The sequence below is a fragment of the Physeter macrocephalus genome, chromosome 17, assembly GCF_002837175.3.
Source record: "Physeter macrocephalus isolate SW-GA chromosome 17, ASM283717v5, whole genome shotgun sequence".
Classification (NCBI taxonomy): domain Eukaryota; kingdom Metazoa; phylum Chordata; class Mammalia; order Artiodactyla; family Physeteridae; genus Physeter; species Physeter macrocephalus.
In genome coordinates, this window is record NC_041230.1 from 13,532,889 (window position 1) to 13,554,841 (window position 21,953).

Sequence of the window (21,953 nt, forward strand, 5' to 3'; positions counted from 1 at the left end):
AGGGGACACGGGTTCCAGCCCTGGTCCGGGAAGATCCCAGATGCCGCGGAGCAACTAAGCCCGTGCACCACAACTACTGAGCCTGCGCTCTAGAGCCCGCAAGCCACAACTACTGAAGTCCACGCGCCTAGAGCCCGTGCTCCACAAGAGAAGCCACCGCAATGAGAAGCCCGCACACCACAACAAAGAGTAGGCACCGCTCGCCACAACTAGAGGCCACAACTAGAGAAAGCCCGCGCAGCAAAGACCCAACGCAGCCAAAAATAAATAAATAAATAAAATTTAAAAAATATTCGCTGTTCAACATTAGAATAAAGTACTTCCACGAAGTGGGAAATTCATTAAGCAATTATTTATAAATACCTTTAAAATATTTAATGATGTGGGGAATCCTACCATCGTGCCATTAAGTGGATACAAAGTAGGATTCAAAATCACATGCTCTTATCAATACATTACCTGAATGTGTCCCAGACCCCATCTCCTTTTGTATCCTCAATAAAGAGTGGGTTTTGATCTCAGTTCGCTGGCTCTTTCTGCCTGAGAAGCACAATGGGGTGCTCTCTGGCCTTTTTCTTCCTGAGTCCAGGGGTGTGCGTAAAAGCTGAACAACCAGCACTCTGGGGGAGATTTGTACAAATCAGGAGTCCTGATTTGTACAAATGGTCAATTCTAAACTACCAACATGGTGTCACTGAACAGAGTTGGGAAGAAATGGGTATAATCAGCACTCGAAAGCTAGTATGAGCTGGCCCCAATGACCACTGCCTGGGTCCCACTGTCGGAGAAAGAAGTTTCACAACAGAACTGCTGGGCCTCTAGTTCTATCATTCTTTCAACCAGAATCTTCTTTGTCTAGGCAAACGGACCAACTCTCAGGAGGCTAGAACGGGACATGTTCAATCTAGTCTCACACCAAACCCTGAACCACCATCCTTTCCTTCTAAGGCCCCAGATGCTGATCCTACCCAGACTCTGTCTACACTAATGGTGATTTTTTTTTTTTTAAGAGAGCCCATTGTCTCACCTTGTAATGAGACCCCCTTATCTGTCTGTAGTGTCCATATTTTCTGGACCCCAATTATGGACAAAATTCAGTGGTTTTCTCACAGTGTTGGGACACACTCAGATGTCAATCAAATATGGACTGAGTAACTTGGGTTATGAGGGAAGGGGGATGGCATGCAGTCAAACACCATATGGAAGAATCGCTGGGATCCGCATTTCTTTCCTTCCCCTCAGCTTGCAGCAGTCTTTACCTTTATAAAATAATTTTTCCTGGGGAGAGCAGAAGTAATCTTTCACCTAAAGCACACTCACTCGTACCTCTCCCAGCTCAGCACCTAGGGGCCAGTCCTCCCATTAACACACAGCACCAGACCCAAGGTGCATGTTCTGCCTAATCCACTGGGAGTTGTGCCCAAAGGGATTTTTTTCATCCCCTTTTCTGAGGCCAGCTCTTTCTACCAGATTGAGTCCACCAACTTCCCCTGGTCCTAGTTTATCCCTTAGGCCTCTCTGGGGGCACAGAAGTTTCAGAGCGTTGACCACTAAAGCCATGGATGGTTGGTTCCCCAATCTAAGAATTAGGGTTAGGATCTGACAATTACAGCTTGCTTCCTCCATCAGGGAGCAAGTGGCCATCTTGGAAGGACCTTCACTTTCCTGCCCTGAAACCTTATCCTGCACTCAGGAATGGGAATTTATGCACAAACTTTACATGGCAAAGAACACAGCCAGTCTGCATCTCCATGGGGAGGAGCTATTTGGGGATACCCAGATTCCTACAGCCTTTGGAATCACATTTTTGAGCGTGAGATTGGTGTTCATGACTTTCAGTGCTGCTGGAAGCTGCCACTGGGACCAACTGGGAAGCTTGGCAACACACAGGCTGCAGTTCCTCAGATTCTCATTGCTACCTATTGCTGCCTTAAGATGAGAAGTTAGGTTTTTGTGCACACCAGCCCTTAGTTTCTTACTGCTTTCAAAGATTTCTACCAGGCCGGCAAATTTGGCAAGGTTTTCCAAGAGCAGCAAGGTGCAGAGTAGGGATGCAATATGTTTATAGAATGAGTGAATGATGGTGTGTACAATGCCTACATTCTAAGATCTTCTGAGAAAGTAAATTTCAGAAGATTTATAAAGTAAATCTTGAGGACCTTCTTGGAGCACTGTACATTCTAGTAAAATTTTTGCTCAGCCTTTCCCTGTATAGTAAGTCATCATTTGCTGCAAGATTTATAATTCTTGGGGACTTCTCTGGTGGCGCAGTGGTTAAAAATCCACCTGCCAATGCAAGGGACACGGGTTCGATCCCTGGTCGGGGAAGATCCCACATGCCACGGAGCAACTAAACCCGTGCTCCCCAACTACTGAGCCTGTGCTCTAGAGCGTTCGAGCCACAACTACTGAGCCCACATGCCACAACTACTGAAGCCCGCGCACCTAGAGCCTGTGCTCCGCAACAAGAGAAGCCACCGCAATGAGAAGCCCGTGCACCGCAACGAAGAGTAGCCCCCACTCGCCACAACTAGAGAAAGCCCACACACAGCAACAAAGACCCAATGCAGCCAAAAATAATAAATAAATTTATTAAAAAATAAAATAAACTTCTTAAAACTGTTATAGGGAATTCCCTGGCGGTCCAGTGGTTAGGACTCTGTGCTTTCACTGCCGGGGCCGGGTTCCATCCCTGTTCGGGGAACAAAGATCCCTCATGCTGCTTGGCCAAAAAAAATTAAAAAAATAAATAAAATGAATATATAAGAGATATATATATATAAGCACACAGCAGCATCGGAGCCCTATAGTTCAACGCAGTTTTTTATTTAGTGAGAGAAGTTCAAAAAAGTTCCGTGTGCAGAATGCAAATAATGTATTCCCAGTATGAAAGTGTCTATAAAAATACTTCGCAAAATATATCTTGCAAAACAATCAAATGGATCCTGGTCCTCAGGAACACTACTTTAAGATGCAAGGGGCTTCCCTAGTGGCGCAGTGGTTGCGAGTCCGCCTGCCGATGCAGGGGACGCGGGTTCGTGCCCCGGTCTGGGAGGATCCCACATGCCGCGGAGCGGCTGGGCCCGTGAGCCATGGCCGCTGAGCCTGCGCGTCCGGAGCCTGTGCTCCACAACGGGAGAGGCCACAACAGTGAGAAGCCCGCGTACCGCAAAAAAATAAAAAAATTTAAAAAATTAAAAAGATGCAAGGAAATGAGAGATCTTCACCACACCTACAAGCCACAATGACTAGAAACATGTGCCAACATTTTTTCTTCCCTAATTTATTTGGGTTTGTAATAGTTTTTGCTTTCTGTATCACAAGAGGCTTAAATTTGCCCATGGTCCTTGGCCATAGGGCTAGTCCCCTTCAGACATATGTGCCATCAATGGGCAATTTTCAGGAACAGGAACATGGACTATGAACCAAACGTTTTCTGGCCGCTTCTAAGTGGACCTTTAATCTCCTGGGAACAATTTGGTCCTCTTCTTAGTTCTCTGGAGGCTCAAATGAAAGACTTCCTCCTAAGTCTCAGCCTAGCAATACGGACGAGCAAAGCTGATTTCATCAATGCCAACCCAGGAATCGCTGTAACACTTTCTCATTCCAACTGATATTTTTAATAATCTGTATTACCTTTCTGATTTCAATCACAGGATATACTCAGTACAAAACTTGAAAGAGACATAGGCACTAAAGAAAAATACAGAATATATATCTCCACTTTTACTATGAAAGTTTTCAGAGAAAAGTTAGATGGCACAGTGAACAATGTATATAGGATCCATCTATATTCAATGTTAATTTTGCTTTTTTTTCTTCCGTTATTATTTGCTGAGCCATTTAAAAGTTGTAGGGGGCTTCCCTGGTGGCGCAGTGGTTGAAGAGTCTGCCTGCTGATGCAGGGGACACGGGTTCGTGCCCCGGTCCGGGAAGATCCCACATGCCGCGGAGCGGCTGGGCCCGTGAGCCATGCCCGCTGAGCCTGCGCGTCCAGAGCCTGTGCTCCGCAACGGGAGAGGCCACAACAGTGAGAGGCCCCCGTACCGCATAAAAAAAAAAAAAAAAAAAAGTTGTAGGTATTCTGAGCTTCATCTCTAATGTCACAAAAATAAGGACAATGGCCTATATAAGAACATTACCATAGCTAAGAAAATAATTCCATTATCACCTAATTTATTCCACTTTCAAATTTCCAATTGTCACAAGAATTGTCATTTATTTTGCACTTGAGTTCTAGAATATCACACATTCTATACTTGTCCAATTATTTCCTCTTAATGTTTAATTTGTTCCTGTACCGCTTCTATTTCCTGTCAGTTGGAAGTCTAGACGCTATATTCGTTACCTTCTGGAGGTGGGGGCTAGGTGGTGGTGTGTTCTTTGAATCAACATCTCATCAGTAAGCACATACCAGGTTGTCCCATTAGTGATGCTACGTTTGATCACTTGATTACAGTGATGACAGATCAGTCCATTGTCAAGACCGAGATTTTCCCTTTCGCGAGTTTTTTATACAGCAACATTTGAGCACTCTGCAAAGGTTCTGTTCCTCAGGAGCCTTTTACTAAAGGTTTTGATATCCACTGATGATCTTTGCCTGATCAGTTATTTCGTTAATGGTTCAGGCTCTATATTAAAACACTGAATCCTTTCATGGTACATGCCAAGTACGTGGAATGATCTTTGGGACAATGGACTCTCTAGGTAAACTTGAGTCGCCAGACTGCTCCCAATGAGGCTGGAAGATGGTTTGTCAGACTGTATTTCAGGCTGGAGCTGCCAGGGATACACCCTTGTCGAGCCTTGCTTCCACCCCGCCCACTAAGAAGACCCATGTGGGAAAATCATGAATACAAGGCCAGATCTAAAGTATCTCCACTCTCCAGGGACATGGGAACAGCTTGAATCTTAGTCTAGTTGAACAAGACACTGTAGTCAGACCTGCTTTGCTGGTAAACCCAGATTTTATAAAAACAAGTAGAAAACGGACAGAAACTGCTGGAAAAGTGGTCACAGAGTTGTTGCAAAGATGAACGCCACTGCTCTGCCAAGATAGAAACACACCTCTACAGATCCAACGGGCATTTAATGCCACATACAAATGGGAAAGAAAAAAACGAAAGAAATCACAAAATGCCAGAAATACACTGTTGACAATTGTGTCTAAAAAGGCAGGGTGAAGGGTGAGGTTTTAAGGAATGGAGAGACTTTCAAATTTTCTCCAGAATGTACAAATTTTCTGGAGAGCTCTTCGGAATGCAAAATTTCAAAATGGGAGATGATCATCAGGGACCAAACAGTTAACCAAAACTTGCTTCTGAGGTGGTATTCCAGAATATCTCATTTTTATCTGTTACACAGCTCTGTAATTTTGAAATTTACTTTTCTGGAGGAAAATGAAACCTCCAAAAAAATCTAGAGGCCAAGTGAACCTCACAGGGTCATAGAGTTGTGGGTGGGAATCTAGCCTGCTTGTAGTTGTCGTATCTGAAGAATGGAAGTCAGTTCATCCTGGAGGCGTCAAGCAGCATGCTCCTGCGGGCTGAGTCTTGTTCGCCACGATTTTTCTGAAGGCTTTGATTACATGATGAATTTACAAATGACGCTGATGAGGAGTAAGCTGGACGGCAGGGTAAGAATTGCACAAAGTGGAACAATACAGTGAATTATCAACTTGAAATTTGGCTGACTGTGGCCAAAAACACCAAAGGCAGAGGTACAGAACTGGGCAAACAGCTTCATGGGTTTCTGTTACCCAAAAACTCCAGGCACATCTGTGTGATAGCGGCCTAAAGGCCAAGGACTTCCGAGGTCCGAGACAGAGATTTGAGTGCTGCCCCTTCAGCACTGGTGTGGCCACAGCTGCTGGCCAGAGTTGGGTCCTGAATGGTACAATGCAAGAAGGGATTTGGATGACCTGGGGACAACCCAGAGCAGAGGAAAAGCTTTCCCCGTGGAGTCTCAAATCGAAGGCTCCAAGTTACTGGGGCCGAGCAAATATCACTTAAATGTTCTCAACAGAAGGCCAACTGTTTACAATCCAAATGCCATTAAAAGCTTTCTTTCAGAACATACTCACCTACGGTAAACAGCAGAGGTCTTGTAACCTCCACGTCCGTTTCTGAGTTAATTTTCTAAAAGCAAAGAATATAGCATGCCTGCAGCAAATACAACATATAAACCCAGCAGAAACGTGAACTGTGCAGGCATGTATAACAAGTATGCAGATGCCATTTATTTGGTCCATAAGTACAGTATAGTCGTATTTGAGTTTTACAAAACATCAAATATAAATAACCTGAAACTGGAACAATACACAAAATTGGCTTCTTACACAGACATACCAGGCAGTACAAGCTGAAAACTTGAGTAAATTAACAACTGTTTTACATTAATATACATAGTGCCAGTTAACATTTAAAAACAAGTTTCAATGCATAGCACTTGATACTTCTTTGAATCTGTTTCAGTCAATTAAGAGTATGAAAATGGTTAGATCTAGGCTAAAAATAATTCTTCTTCTAACCAAAAATAAAGGCATAATATTTATAACCAGGTATCAACTTTACTAAACCACAATATTGTAAAACTGTTAAATGATACCTAAGGGTATTTACATTAAAAAGGCAACATGCATTGTGTTGTTCCATCTCATGACTGGTTATGCACACACTTTGTTCAAAGGGTTTTAAAACTATATTCCTACTTTCCATACAGCATACTGCAATGTTTCTAATAGTTCTAGCAAAATGAATGCTTTCAAAGGGAGCAGAATCATCTTCAAGTCACCGGTGCCAATTTTTTCCCTTTGGAACAAAGGACATAACAAATAACCTGGTTCTGCCCAGAAGGCCTACTGCAGTAAGAGGGTTCTGTTCAGAGGCATTTCCGTTCAATCTAATGCTATAACATCATCAAGCTCCTCTGTCTGCTCTGTGCGTGACTTTTTTGCACTGACATTCTCTTTCTCATCTAATTTCCTCTTGCGACTTCTTTCTTCTTCACTGATGTTGGCATTATTTGAGGGACCTTCTTCCTCCGAATCAACTATGAGCACATCATCTTGCTCTTGTGCTTATTTCAGAAAAAAGGGGAAAAAATGGTTAAAAGTGGGGGGTTACTAGCAGCTCACTAAAATTTTACGTATGTGAAAAACTAACTCTTCTAATATACACCAAACTTTAGAATGGCTACCCTTAGGACCTTGGCTTTATACATTACATATTTCCGTAGTGTTTAAATGTTTTCTGTTACAAGCACCTCTTTCTTTTTTAATCAAAACAAAAATTTTAACCAAAACAAAAATTTTAACAAGCATTATGTAATTCAAAGGAATTGTTACAGTTCCTTGTTTCTACTTCTCCAACAGAAAAGAGGAGGGTGAATATCCTAATATTCGCAGCAGTGGTAGTAATAAACAACAACATATACATAGCACTTACAACGTGCCAGGAACTGTTCTGAGCCCTTTACATATACAACTCATTTAATCATCACAACCACCGTATAAAGAAGATAACATTATTATCCATTTTCCAGAAAAGGAAACTGAGGCACAGAGACTTGCCCACGGTCACACAGTAGCAGAGGATGAGGTCAGGATTCAAACCCGCAGAGTGGGGCTCTACAGTGTATGCTCTTAACCCTAAACCACGGTTGGTTTTGTCACCCATCCCCCACCACTCTACTAAATCAAAGGCAGAACACCTACCTTACTCATTGCTAGAGCCTCCAAAACCTACCCACAGCAGTGCATCAATAAATACACATTTCGAACTATGATTTTTGAAAAACTACCAGTCCTTTCCTTAAAGGAGGATGATGAACCTTTCTATTTTCAGAGGGGGGAAAAGGTCATGAACCATGGCCCACACACTCTGGACTACCTCAAAGTCCATCTTTAAAACTCTCAGAGAACATGAGAACCAAGGAACCACCAAATTCCAAGGAACACCAAAGACACAGGGTCAAAGAAATGAAAACAAACAAGTGAAAAAGTAGTAACTTTTAGTTTCCTGACACTAAATGAAGAGGTAGGTAGGTAGGTAGGGTGTGTGTGTGTGTGTGTGTGTGTGTGTGTGTGAGTGTGAGAGAGAGAGAGAGAGAGAGTGTTGGGGTGGGGTGAGGCAGGTAGTAAACCTTTACAGTAGAGCACAGTAAAGCACCAACACTGAACACCCAGAAAAAGAGAGCTTCTGGTGCACTTTACTGAAGTCACACTGGTTCTGAGAAAACTGTGAAATGCTAAAATGCTATACTTACCAAGCATCTGTTCACTCAAAATAATTAGATGCACTGATTTACTGCCCCTACGAACAGGCATAAAAAATCCAAAACTACTGCTACTAAGAATGAACCATCTTTATACACCAGTAAACTGACATTTCCAGTCGTAAAAACAAACGAACAAAAAAATAAAGTATCTATTTTCCATAAAAATTTTACCCAGTCTTAAATATCTTCATGGTTCATACATTCAAAGCTTCATTAAAACAATGCCAAACCAACACACACCTCTAGTAGTCCTGCGGAGTTCTACTTTATGGTCAACATTCATAAAATAATCAGTTTGTTCTAAATAGTCGTGCTTGGTGGGTAAATTAACAACCTGCTGGCCGGGGCCATGACTCACCTGTGGATGTGGAAGGCTGAGCTCCATCGTCACTGCCATTGGTTATGCTTTTGGCAGCATCTTCAGCTTGCTTGGGCCCCACTTTTTCTGGGGCATCACCAACAACTTCAAATTCAACATCCTTTCCTAGGTCTTCACTGTAAGAGAACCATGTACTATAACACTGGACCACTGCTATACTACTTACAAAAGCAAAGGCACACCAGACAGAAACTGTCCTCAAAGCTCAAAAAGTGTATACTACGTACACACCAAATATTTGGATTCTGATTTTCAAAGAGTTTAAAAAAAACTATATAACAAATTTTTATGATAACTCAAAACTCTAATTCCAATGGTTAATAACATCGCACTTTCAATTCAGGGAAGGGTTTTTAAAAAAAAATGTTAAGTAACTTTTATTGCTAAAGCAGAAAACGAGTTGAAAACTGTGAGGCCTGATGTAATTCTTAGGCATTATTTCTTCAGCTACTAGGTGAAAAGATTCTATACACTCTACTCTGATCTTGACCAGAGTAATTTAGTGTTTGGGGGCAGAGTTACATGGATTCTCGGTTTTCTCCCCATCTTTACAGGCAGCACCCTACTTTTGTAATGAGTTCCCAAAAACATGTATAAAAGTTTAATGCATGAAAGTCAAACAAAAGACTTACATGTTATAAGGGGGGGTTCTGTTCCCAGAGAGCTAAAAAATATGATAAAAAAAACCCTAATTATGCCTCCTTTTTTAGACACCATGTGATATATTTCCATTTTATTGTACATGTCCTTTCACAACTGAACACAAGCACACCACTAACATCCAACTGGTGTCTAATCGAGGCCAGATATCACTCCCTAGCGATATCTACCTTTCACTCAATTGTCTCATTTTATACTAATAACCCACATTCAGTTTTTCCTGTCATTTTATGCTTTTATAAACTAAGTATATATATAATGTAATACTCTCTAAACAACTACACAAGTTCTAAATGTTTGGATATATAGATAGCAACATTGGCAAAAAACACGTGGATGCAGGTGGCAGCCTTTGCATTTTGTTAGATGCTACCTAAAGTAAAGAGTCAGGGTACAGTTTAAGGGTATCAACGAGCATGTTACCTCATTCAGCAGATAAACGCACCAAAGTGGAGGACCATCTGTATTTAAATTGTGTTACATATGTGCAAATATCCTGTAATGCAAGCACTTTGGATGCTTTTTTATAAAGTGGGCAGGATATAAAATCAAATAAAAAGAAAAAAATACACGACTCAGGAATCTATATAGGATAAATTTTAATGCTCTCTTGTTACTGTTCCAGATCACAATGAAATACTTGTTTTATGGGAGAAATATTTCTTTCTTCCAAATCAATCTTTAAAACTAATTCAAATTTTTTATTCTAGTTCAATTATCAAAATGAACGCACCCCTGATTATAACTATTCAAACACCTGGATTTCTACCCTCTCTAGGTCTTTCTGATCAGCCACCACTGATGAGTTAGTTAACCCTTAAACATTTCTTGCTTATCCCTTTCCTTTCTGGATTCTCAGATTTTTCTGTAGGTCAAACCTCAGGGAACTTAGCAGCCAACTTGAGCATATACATGGTGCAGCTTCCAATGAACAGCAAGGTTTAAAGGTAAGAAAACATTTTCTCTCCACTTTATCTTAAGTTTGTATATTCAAATAACTTCTTACAGTTAAAATATTAATAGTTCCTACCTATGAAGGATGTTGATCAATAAAGTGTAGTCCTGAAGGAAGTCGTCTGCTTGAAGTCGGCTCCCATTTCTAATTCCAAATTCTGATAACTTCTTGTGATTATTAGCTAGAAAATTTGAAAGAAATTTAGATGCTTTAGTTATATGTCCGTGGAGCAGTCACCTTAATTTTTAAAAGGTAAACCCCCTGCTATAAGCTGAACTCTTATCTCTCGAAAATTCGTACACTGAAGCTCTAACACCAGTGCCTCAGAATGTGGCTATACTTTGAGACAGTGCTTTTTAAAGAGGTGATTAAGTTAAAATGAGGCTGTTGGAGTGGACCCTAATCCAATCTAACTGGTATCCTTAGAAGATGCCAAGGAGGGAGGCCTCAGGAGAAACCAAACCCATCGACTCCCCCCACCCTCCCAACACTTTGATCTTAAGAGTTCTAGCCTACAGAAATAGAAGAAAATAAATGTGTTATTTAAGTCACTTGTCTGTGTATTTTGATATGGCAGCCCTAGTAAACTAGTCCACTAAAGTTTTACTCACTTAGGTACTCAGCCCTGAAAACTTAACTACCAAAATTACCTCAAGGGAACCAAACTGTGAGAAGTTCTGAGAACCTTTTCCCCTTGAAACCAAATTAATCTGGAATCCTACAGGAGTCAGTGACAACTTTTAGAATTGTTCAAAATATACTCTATTTCTAAAGAGGTTATCCACAGAAATGCCAACAAACTACTTTTAGCAAATTTTACAATTCAGAAGTATAAGGAAACTGCTTATTTCAATGAATTTTTCAACATAAATTTTCATCATTTCTCAATGGACAGACAGCAGGGTCTCCAAAAACTAATCATTCCAACTTAGTTCTCTCTTCCACATGTCATTCATTTCTGCTTCATCTGAATATCCCCAGCATGTAGCACACCATGCTTAGCATCTACTAGCACTCAATAAGCCTTTGCTACATGGATTATAAATACTCCAATGAAGAACAACCTCTCCAACCAAACTTTTGGTGCCACCACCTCCTCCGACCTATTCTAGGGCCATCCTGCCTTAACTATCCTTTCTCTCCTGTATGTTCAAATGCTCCTCTCTCCTGACCTGTAAAAGCACTCAAGTTTCATTTACAAAACTGCTTCCTCATTTAGCTGCCAATTTACACTCTCCCCTCACAACACTCAGTCAGCTTTACTGAGTATCTGCTCTGTGTCTACAGACTGTGTATAACCTGTTGACCTGTAGCCACTGTGCCTGGCACATACTAAGTAAACTGTATTTTAAATTCTACTTACGTTTAAATTGACGTAATTTTTTACATAATCTAACAATCTTTTACGGTCTTAGTTTTTATTTATTTTACCTTTTTAGTCTCCCTGGAATGTCTCTGGAAAACAATAGTTTCTATTCAGACTTCCATCCCCAAACCCTTTCACACTCACTAAAACTCCTCAGCCCAACATGTTCAAAAGGGAACCAGTCACTGAGCATTCTATCCTGGTGAATTAGCATCACCTCTGAAGCCAGGGTCTTGGCAACAGTTCTGTCCAAGCCTAACTATGCTACTCTTCTTCACCTGTGCTGTAAATTCTGCCTCTGCAAACCTCAAATCTGCCATTTGCTTCTGCCTTAGTAAAAATCCCTCACTTCCCTCCATTTTTTTCTGACTCCCTGCCTCTACTCTTACATCCTTATCTCATCCCCCTGCAGACTATACTACAAGGTAACTGCATTACTTCCCTGCTCAAACCCTGGTGGGAGCAGGATACTGGGGGAGGAGGAAGACAAACAGACATTACACATATGACACAGCGAATCCTCCAGCTGCACAGTCACTGCCAACCCCACAGCACCCCACCTTCCAGTGAAACAAAATAACTGGCCATTCCTAAAGCTTTTATATTGCTTCATAAGTTTATGACTTTGTAGATGCTGTTCATTCTGCCCAAATGCAGACTCTCCCCTCTCAGCTCTTCTTCAAGAACTGGCCCATGAGTCCTCTTTCTCCTGTGACACCCCCTCCTTTTACAAAGCTTCAATTCAAACTTTGTACACTTTTTCTCTATAGTATTTCTTAGACGGCACTAAATCTACTTGTTGATAATCCCTCCTCTCCTTCTAGGCTGTAAGTACTTCAAGCCAGGGACAATTATCTTATTCATCTTTGAATTACGAATATCTATGACTATGCCTGCAATACAGAAGGACTCCAAACATATCTGAATAAATGCTCTCTCACCCTCAGTAGCACAAGTATTTTGTAGAAAAGGACCACATTTAAGCCACTGAGATTCTTGACCAGTTTCCATTTTTAAGGTCCTAGCCTTTAAAAGAAACAGATGGCTAGAATGGGGCTTAAATATTCAACTAGACTCTTAGACTATGACCCAGCCAAAACGCAACCTCCAATTACTCATGACCTAATATCCCCAAATTTCTTAACAAGGAGCTATAGCCAGAAAGAATCCTGACACTCCCCATCAGGACAGATGAGGTGTGGGAACTTCTAAGTCCAATCAGATTGACCAGTGTGGTCTGAAGGAGGCATAACCACAACACAATTCTCACTTAGAAAGCTTAAACAGAATCTAATGCATTACACCTTATATAACAAATACATTAACAAAAGGGATGAACTGCTTAAACTTCCGAAAAGGAAAGCCAAGAAAACCAAAACTGGGCACTGATTTCAGCAATACTCTCTGCTCTATATCACGAGCAGGCTATCAAGGCTTCCCCACTCTTGGACAAACATCACCCCTGTCAGCTGAGGTACTGAGTACCATATATAGTGAATGGATAAACTAACGTGCACTCCTTCACACAGGCAGTCTGCATCCAAATGAGGGGGAGTGAACACAGGCATTGTATAATACCTTCTGTCTCTCCCTCTTCTGAAGATATTAGGATTGTTCCTTTTCCATCTTCAATTTGGACATCTGGTGCTACCATAGCAAATTTTTCTTTCACTATCTATAAGAAAAGAAAGATTCAAAATATTAACATATGGAATTAAAGACCATAAAAAGCCTAGACTTTTTTTTCATAAAGGCTCTTAACTTTCCCCTTCCATTGGAAATGAGCCAAGTTGCTCTTTAAGGTACCTTACGGCAAGCGGGAAAGCAATGGGAATCTACATAATTATCTCATGCCCATGTTTGACCACTGATAAAGATCAGGTAAAACTTCCTCCAGATGGGGACTGAGAACTCCTTGGCTGTCTCTTGGTATTTTGTCCTTCCCAGCAGATTAGGTACTAAGCTAGACACTTGACATATTTTATCTTAGTCTCTATTCCAAACCCATACTGACAGATGTTTTAGACGAAAAATTTCTCATCAGTCTGATTCTCAGATAAACAGTCTTCCCCTTCCCAAGTTCCATCTCTAAATTCCAAGACGGATCAGGAGTGATAATATTGTTAAATCCTACCTGATCCTATAAAACAAACAAATAAACAAAAAAAACAAACAATGGAGGAACGAACTCTCTAAAGGTCCAACTACCCTACCAATAGTGGAATTACCTTTAGCTCAAGAATGAGTAGATACCAACTATAATCGTTTCTTTCCTAAGAAAGAAGATGGGGCAACCACCCTCTCTGCTGGCCAGTATATCAAGTCCTGCTGCTTCCCCATCCAAAACATAAGCTCAAATCAACCCGCCCTGTGTAACCATTTCTGGGAGAAAGGCCATTCATTCTCAAGCAGCCATTAGGGCCACGAAGGTCTACTCCCCCATGTCAGGAAGTATATAAATATGTAACACTATGATGGACATAATCAGAGGAACTATCTGAAATGATCCCCAAAGTGGGAAGTGGAACCCATTCAGGCCATTTTTAAAATCTTTCCTAATTTAAAAAAAACTAGGAGGAACTGAAGGACCAAGCTATAGAACCAGACCATATCCTAACCCTCCATTTCTCACTCCAGAGCTCTACAGGTGAATCCAAGTGTGCAAACGATGCATCTTCTCAGGGACTAACTTAACATACCAGAATCAGCACCGTCACTAGATCACGTAAGGATACCTCCTATGTGCCAAAAAAATACAGAATTTACACACTGCCTGAGAAACAAAGAACTTGCTTACTAAGATACTGTGCCACCAATGTACCACCTGTGCTCCATATTCTAGCCAAAAACGCCTATTCCCTTCTGGGATGTGAAGCACATATTCTGGAACCACAGACAGGAAAGACAACAGGACCCAGATGGTAAAGCAACCCAGGATATCAGAGCAACACACCTCAGTAGTTAGGGTAATTATCTGGCTTTTAGTTTGTTATCACAGTAACACTGTAAAAGGCAAAAGGGGACTTGTTTTTTCTTGTAAAAAGAAAAATGAACAACCAGGAAGAGAACGAGGCCCTGCACTTACCTTATCTTGTAAGGTGAGAACAGTCACTTTATGGACATTCAGCCGCACAGTCACCTCTGGCTTGCTGGCACATACATAACAATTAGGGTTGGGAGGATCCAGTGCACAAGGCACAAGGAGCTTCTTTCTTGGGTTTGGTTGTTTATTCAAAAAAATCTTTGGAAAAAAAAAACACAAGCAAAAATCAGAAATTTGAGTCATAATTTATATACCATACAGTGTTCACTTAAATACTCCCTTCCAGAAGGAAAATCAAGACCTTTTTTTTTTTTTAAAGTTTGAGTATGTACTTATTTATTTGTTTATTTATTTATTTATTTATGGCTGTGTTGGGTCTTCACTGCTGTGTGCGGGCTTCCTCTAGTTGTGGTGAGTGGGGGCTACTCTTCATTGTGGTGCAGGGGCTTCTCATTGTGGTGGCTTCTCTTGTTGCAGAGCATGCGCTCTAGGCATGCGGGCTTCAGTAGTTGTGGAACGCGGGCTCAGTAGTTGTGGCTCACGAGTTCTAGAGCATAGGCTCAGTAGTTGTAGCACACGGGCTTAGCTGCTCCGTGGCATGTGGGATCTTCCCAGACCAGGGCTCGAACCCACGTTCCCTGCATTGGCAGGCAGATTCTTAACCCATGCGCCACCAGGGAAGTCCCAAAACCTTCTTAAGAGACTGATTTTTCCAACCTTCTTTTTAAATTAGCTACCTTGTAAATAAGCCTGAGCTTACTGAAAAGAAATCTCCGTGTACTGAAGACTCTATAGACTATTCTGCAAACTAATTTAGTATGAATAAGGGCCTAACCATACTTGTCTCTGCTATCATCATTAAATCAGTTTTGGGGCTCCTTCCTAGTGGTTATTCTTATCAACTTTAAGCCAACTTCTAACAAGACCAATACACTAATTTCTCTAATTAATGATAATGCTTTCGCAGATATATGGAACAAATGAGCTGCCTTTTTTTCAAATTTTCAGATGACTATGATATTAACATTTACATAATTAAAGGAAAAATAATGTATGTCTGGCACTATTACCATTTCCCTAACACCCAAACAAAAAAATAATACGAACAAAGGGAAATAATAATAAAAACTGCACTGAAGTTACGAATGTCAGAACACTGGAAGCTGATACACAAATTCTCATCATGGAATTACCATGTAGTATGGTATCTGCTAAGATGAATTAACTCTAAAGAAGAACCCCATCAATTGCCCGAAGCTTAAAGAAGTAAATCCCCTAACAGGCATTAAGTGCTAGGAAGAGCCCTACTGTAGCCTCTCCCCACAATAAATACTAGGCACATACATTTGTACTGTCAGGGCTGGAAGCAGGGTACAATGAGAGAACAGACTTATTTGATCTTGATCTTCACTGGGAAGGCAGAAATCAACAGTAATAAAAACAATTGCTAACACTACTAATACTCAGGCTAACACTATTATTAATCTATCCTGGCATTCATTTATAAATGCGAACAAATGAAGCCCGGACATATGGGTATCATTAGCGAAGAAGAGAGATAAGAAAGCAAAGAAATGGAAAGGATGTTACAGAACAAAGTAGACACTTGTTCAGGCTGCTATAAAAAGGTAGAAATCAAAAAATATATAGTTCTTATAAATTTAAAACATGACAACCAAAATAAAAATTTAAGTAGAAGACTGAACCTAGATGGCAGGTTCACTGACCATATGAGTCTACATTCCCTCACCCTGAAATTTCATGGAAACAATAAAAGGTATTTTAAGTGTGCATCAATAATGGCACTGGGTGGCTTCCCTGGTGGCGCAATGGTTAAGAATCTGCCTGCCAGTGCAGGGGACATGGGTTCAAGCTCTGATCCTAGAGCCCGTGCTCCGCAACAAGAGAGAAACCACCACAATGAGAGGCCTGCGCACTGCAATGAGGAGTGACCCCCGCTTGCCGCAACTAGAGAAAGCCCGTGCACACAGCAACGAAGACCCAACGCAGCCATAAATAAATGAATAAATAAAATTTTAAAAACTAAATAAATAAATTAAACACAAAATCCTCTCTGAAGAAACACACCTTCAATAGGTCCTTAAAGAATTATCACAGATATAGTTTTAACAAATACTAATTGTTTTTTTAAAAAATCATGTATCACATAAGCAAACAAAACACTATGAGAGAGATCTAGCAGATGACTGTAAACTCATCCATAAAGATTTCAGACAGTAACATGATCAAATGTAAGTTTAAAATAAAAAAGACTGACAAAAAATGACTGAAGAACAGGGGACTATAAAATAACCAAATGGAATTTTAAACCAGAGAACTCTTGGAACTGAAAAACAATTGAGAAAAGTTAATATAAGGACCCACACAATGAGTTTTTCCAAGAAATCAGTAAAACTAGAAATGTTAGAAGCAAACTAGCTTCTGCAAATGTGACAAAAATAAGAGAAGCAAATGTGTTTTCCTTTTTGTTATAATTTCCAGGAAGCTTACTTAAACATGCAACTCACAAGGTAACTTGAATAATTACTTTTCCATTGCTTTAAACCAATCTTATTGTTTTAATTTAAAAATTGCAAAAAGAAACACTCACTGTTCTACACTGGTCTATTTTTCCTGATAAAATCTTCAATCCTTCCAATACTATCAACCCAGCAATCACTGCATTAGTAGTAGCGATAGCAGGAATAATGTTCCCTGCCATTGCTGGAAAAAAAAAAAAAAAAAAAAAAGTTTAGCTGTTTAAAAAAAAAAACCTTAGAATTTTGGATGATACAATTGAAGTACAAAAAAACTTACATTTGATATCAAATCTGCTCTTCATATTCATACTGAAAATATGCATCCTGAGGTTTGCAGCAGAGGTGACGAAATCCATTGCAGATGGGTCATCCTGCCAAAAATTTAAACAATTTAACAAGTCTCCCCACAAATTTACTAATTTGGCTAGTATTTCTTTCAGAACAGCAGTTTCACACATTTATAACAAGTCAAATAGAACAACAGATGGCCTCTCTGGATGAGAAGGGGGCAGGGGCTCATCATCAGCTCCTGTGATCCAGGAATGCGGTCTTCCCAAGAGCCAGCAGGTTCTAGGAATTCACTCCTGCTTAAACAAATGCACTGGAGACTAAGAGTATAGACCAGAATACCAATTCCATTTATTGATGGTGGCAATCCTTCCCTGGGTCCATCAGTCAACAATAAGGTTGTTTGACAAGTACAGAACCCAGGGAACACAGGCTGTTTTGAGAAAGCTATTTCATTGAAGCCTCAGTAACAGCTGAACTACCCCTTTTTGGCTTTCTTTCTCCAAACTCCCTTCACATACTCCACAGTCCTATATTGTTTCTTTTCAGATGTGGCAGGACAATAATTTTCCCTTTACAATTTCCGTTCTTCCTGAGCCTATATCCTAGTCTCTCTAATTAGATTTCAGCAAGGTTTCCTGCTTTGAACTGAGAAGAAACTATCGTAGCCCATAATTCAGAAACACCAAAGTATAAAAGAGAAAGCATTGATAGGATGTGGGTTCTTTACATACTTATTTGGCTGGCTATGTAACCACAGGCAAATAAACCTCCCTGACCCAATATTCATTAATCTGTTAAATAGGGAAAATTATATAAACATCTTGTAAGGTTGTGGCGAGGACGAAATATGATTATTTAAGAGTACCCAACACAGTGTCCATCAGGTACTTCCCCAGGCAATTGGCTTATCACACCCATTAGTTACAGAGTTTACTCACAGAGGCTAACAATTCAGTTCCAAGTTTTGTTATGTAGCCCCTGTGTATAGATGAAAACCTCCCAAACCACTAGTGTAACAGTAACAATGAAAAAATTTTTTTAAGTTACTCCTTATAGCACACAAACCCTAAAGACTAATGTTTATAAGACTCCCCCAAAACTAAATTTACCAGATTTCAGATGTCTGATTCAACCCATCTCAAAATTTACACATAAAGTTACCTTAGTTTTCTTAAACTGAACTTTTCTCCTTACTTTAAAACTCACAGCAAATCTTTACCAATATATGAACATATAAACTTTATCAGATAAATCATTTACAGCCATAGAAAATATTGACTACAATTAAAAATAAGTAAACTCACCAAATCTCAAAATGTAACATTTAACTGCAAAATAGTATTAAACATTGTTTTAACTTGTAAGAAAAATTACATCTCATTTTTGAATTGAGAAGTCTCTCAGACCTTTGAGTTAAAAGGCAATTTTATTACTTTCAAGGCCAAATTAGGCCTATGAGCTATTGTCTCCAAAAGGATATTATGACTTCTATTAACAAATCTCTATTACGTAAGACGTTCTCTTAAGCCTATTTGCTTAAGTCAGATAAACATTTTACTCCAGTAAAGTCACATTTATAAACCATGAACACATGAGAATCTAAAATGAGGTTCTGTGATATTGCTTAAATTCACATATAGAAAATTCATAGTTCAATGTAGTAATTAGAGATGAAAACATCCAAACAAAAATCAACATGTCCTCAAAATCTGGTAGAATAAACAATATCCCCAAATTACTAGGTTCTGGTACAGCTCAAGAACTAAAATATACATTTGATATACAAGTAATTGCCACACATTTTCAAAACAAACCTTGTCCCATATAAGCTCAGCTCCATCTCCCTTTTCTGCTAAATGAACTCTCAAAGTCTCAATGCTCTTTGAAAAAAGACGTGCATAGCTCTTTACATCTAGAACTTGCTGGTCTCTCAGACCTAACTGGGGTTCGTTTTGTTGATCTGATGCATTGGTTTCTTCTCCTAAAGAAAAAAAATATTAGAAATTTCACTATTAACATCATTCCTCTACTCTGTTTAACAATTCAATACCCGACGATATGAAAATCAAATAATATGAAACAAATTCCATTAAAGTAATTATCACTATGATACACTTATGTGTACAAGAAAATCGCCAATATTGGTATGGGAAAGGTGCAAGACTGTCTCAGAACTTCATAGGAGATTACTGGAGGATTCAAGAATATAATGTAGATAAGATAATAAGCATTATGCCCAGAACATAGTTAGCACTCCATAAGTGGAAGCTATTAGAGCAATACTTGAATTGGGCCATAAAGTGAAGTATCCGTTACTGTAGATAACTGTAGAAAACTGCTCCAAACTGACATCCTAAGTCTCCTGGTACCTTTTAAGTTCCACTATGCTGAACACTGCTGTGCAAAACAAGCTGAGACACAACGTGTTGAAGGAGAGTGGGTAAGGGGGTAGTCACTACTACAATAGTTTTTCTTGCACTTAAAGTTATAAATATGTTCCTAAGTTAAAGGAACACTTTATGTCAGGGAAAATATGAAACAACTAAATGTTAACTGATAAGGGACTAGTTAAATAATACTGACTGAAAAGAGCAAGTCAGAGTATATAAATAGTATGATTCCATTTATGGAAAGTACATATACAACCGCCTGCGTCTACGTGCATGGAGTTATCACCAAGACATTCCCTAAAACATTAACAGTAACTATTTCCCTAGGTGATGAGATTTCCAGTGATTTTCCTTCTTCATACTTTGCTGAACTGTCTGAATTTCTTACCATGGGTGTATACCACTGTATACCAAGAAATGACAGGGCTATTTAAAGACTTTAGGTTAGAGAATTTCCAATTTAGGTATCCCAAAGACAAAAATGTATCCTTTACCTTGACTTTGCACTTCAGCCCAATCCAATGGAACCGGAGGTTTCCTTTTCCGCCACAGTTTGTCCATTGTCAACAGATACCTGATATCATCTTTAAAAAGCTAAGATAGAAAGAGGGAAGAAGGAAAGAAGGAAAGGAAGAAAGAAAGGTAAATTCCATGAACCCTATAGTCCCTATGCTGATAAAATGAAACAAAATTTCCCTGCTGATTTATTTTAAACATTCCACTATAAAATCTGATTTAAAGAACACATGTTATATACCAGTAGATTAACAATTCTCAAAGGGGCTTAAACCTTTGTGTAAAAGGAAATTTTACACAAAACCCCTGTATGTGAAACAGTTAAAATCAGAGATGCTGATGAAAGCAGAGTAAGGGAACTCTGAACTGTGCTGACTGACCCTGTCCTAAGTCACCTCCCCTAAATTAGCTCCTCAGATCAGTCAGAAGCACAATCATACCATTCAAGCGGACTAAGTGAATACACACCAACTCCACAAGAATTGAGCCTAAAGGTACCAGTTAGCAATATCTCCAAGTTTGTGGGTACATACCAATAAAACACACACATTTAAAAAGGGCTCAAAAACAGAATTTCTTAACCATCTGCAACATCTTTGAAATGTGCTCCCGCCCCCCCGCAAATAACCTCAAACACAAAAAACAATTCCTATTTCGAAAATAAAAACATAAACATTACCACATGTAGACTGAGAGACCATCACATGAATCACACTTCTATGTGGCAGAATTTCAGATGATTTTAATAGTTTTACCTTAGCTATATTTTCTATTGTTGACTGATTTATTCCACAGGTTTGTTGTATGTACCGGGTATGAATTTAGATGTGGCTAAGTTAAAAGACCTATTTCTATCAAAATATACTCAATTCAATAAATATTTATTAAGCATCCTTAATCTTTGAAAACCAGCCAAATATACAACTAATTGGAGTACAATTCAGTGTGAAAACCACACAGCTCTGAGTACTGTAAGTTCTTTAAAAAATGTACTTATTTATTTATTTATTTATTTATTTATTTATTTATTTTTGGCTGTGTTGGGTCTTCGTTGCTGTGTGCGGGCTTTCTCTAGTTGCGGTGAGCGGGGGCGACTCTTCATTGTGGTGTGCAGGGTTCTCGCTGCGGTGGCTTCTCTTGTTGCGGAGCACAGGCTCTAGGCGCGCGAGCTTCAGTAGTGGTAGCACGTGAGCTCAGTAGTTGTGGCTCACAGGCTCTAGAGCGCAGGCTCAGTAGTTGTGGCGCATGGGCTTAGTTGCTCCGCAGCATGTGGGATCTTCCTGGACCAGGGCTCGAACCCGTGTCCCCCGCATTGGCAGGTGGATTCTAACCACTGAACCACCCAGGAAGTCCCTATCTTCTCACCCCTGTCTCTTTCTATAAACCTATGAATCTCAACCAAATCCCTAGTCTAAACTGCTCTACTTACCTATAGAACTATCTGTCATCTCTCTAATATCCCAGAGGAATCTCAAAATTAATTCTATCACCTTCCCCTCTTCCCCAACCCCCACGCACACATCTGTTTCCCACCCT

At 39.9% G+C, this 21,953-nt stretch overlaps 1 protein-coding gene across 3 annotated transcripts in view; it reads right to left on the bottom strand.

The window, feature by feature from the left end:
* Window positions 1-6,216: 6,216 nt before the first annotated feature.
* UBA2 (ubiquitin like modifier activating enzyme 2) overlaps window positions 6,217-21,953 on the bottom strand; it is a 31,505-nt gene continuing 15,768 nt past the window's right edge. For all 3 annotated transcript variants that reach the window (XM_007126436.3, XM_028477681.2, XM_028477682.1), the window contains 9 exons: window positions 20,396-20,495; window positions 19,326-19,492; window positions 17,498-17,591; window positions 17,292-17,404; window positions 14,723-14,878; window positions 13,216-13,312; window positions 10,347-10,452; window positions 8,636-8,772; window positions 6,217-7,077 (listed from right to left, as the gene is read on the bottom strand). In XM_007126436.3, coding sequence (XP_007126498.1) covers window positions 6,896-7,077; window positions 8,636-8,772; window positions 10,347-10,452; window positions 13,216-13,312; window positions 14,723-14,878; window positions 17,292-17,404; window positions 17,498-17,591; window positions 19,326-19,492; window positions 20,396-20,495 — 1,152 coding nt within the window. In that variant the 3' untranslated portion in view covers window positions 6,217-6,895. The remainder of the gene's footprint in view (window positions 7,078-8,635; window positions 8,773-10,346; window positions 10,453-13,215; window positions 13,313-14,722; window positions 14,879-17,291; window positions 17,405-17,497; window positions 17,592-19,325; window positions 19,493-20,395; window positions 20,496-21,953) is intronic.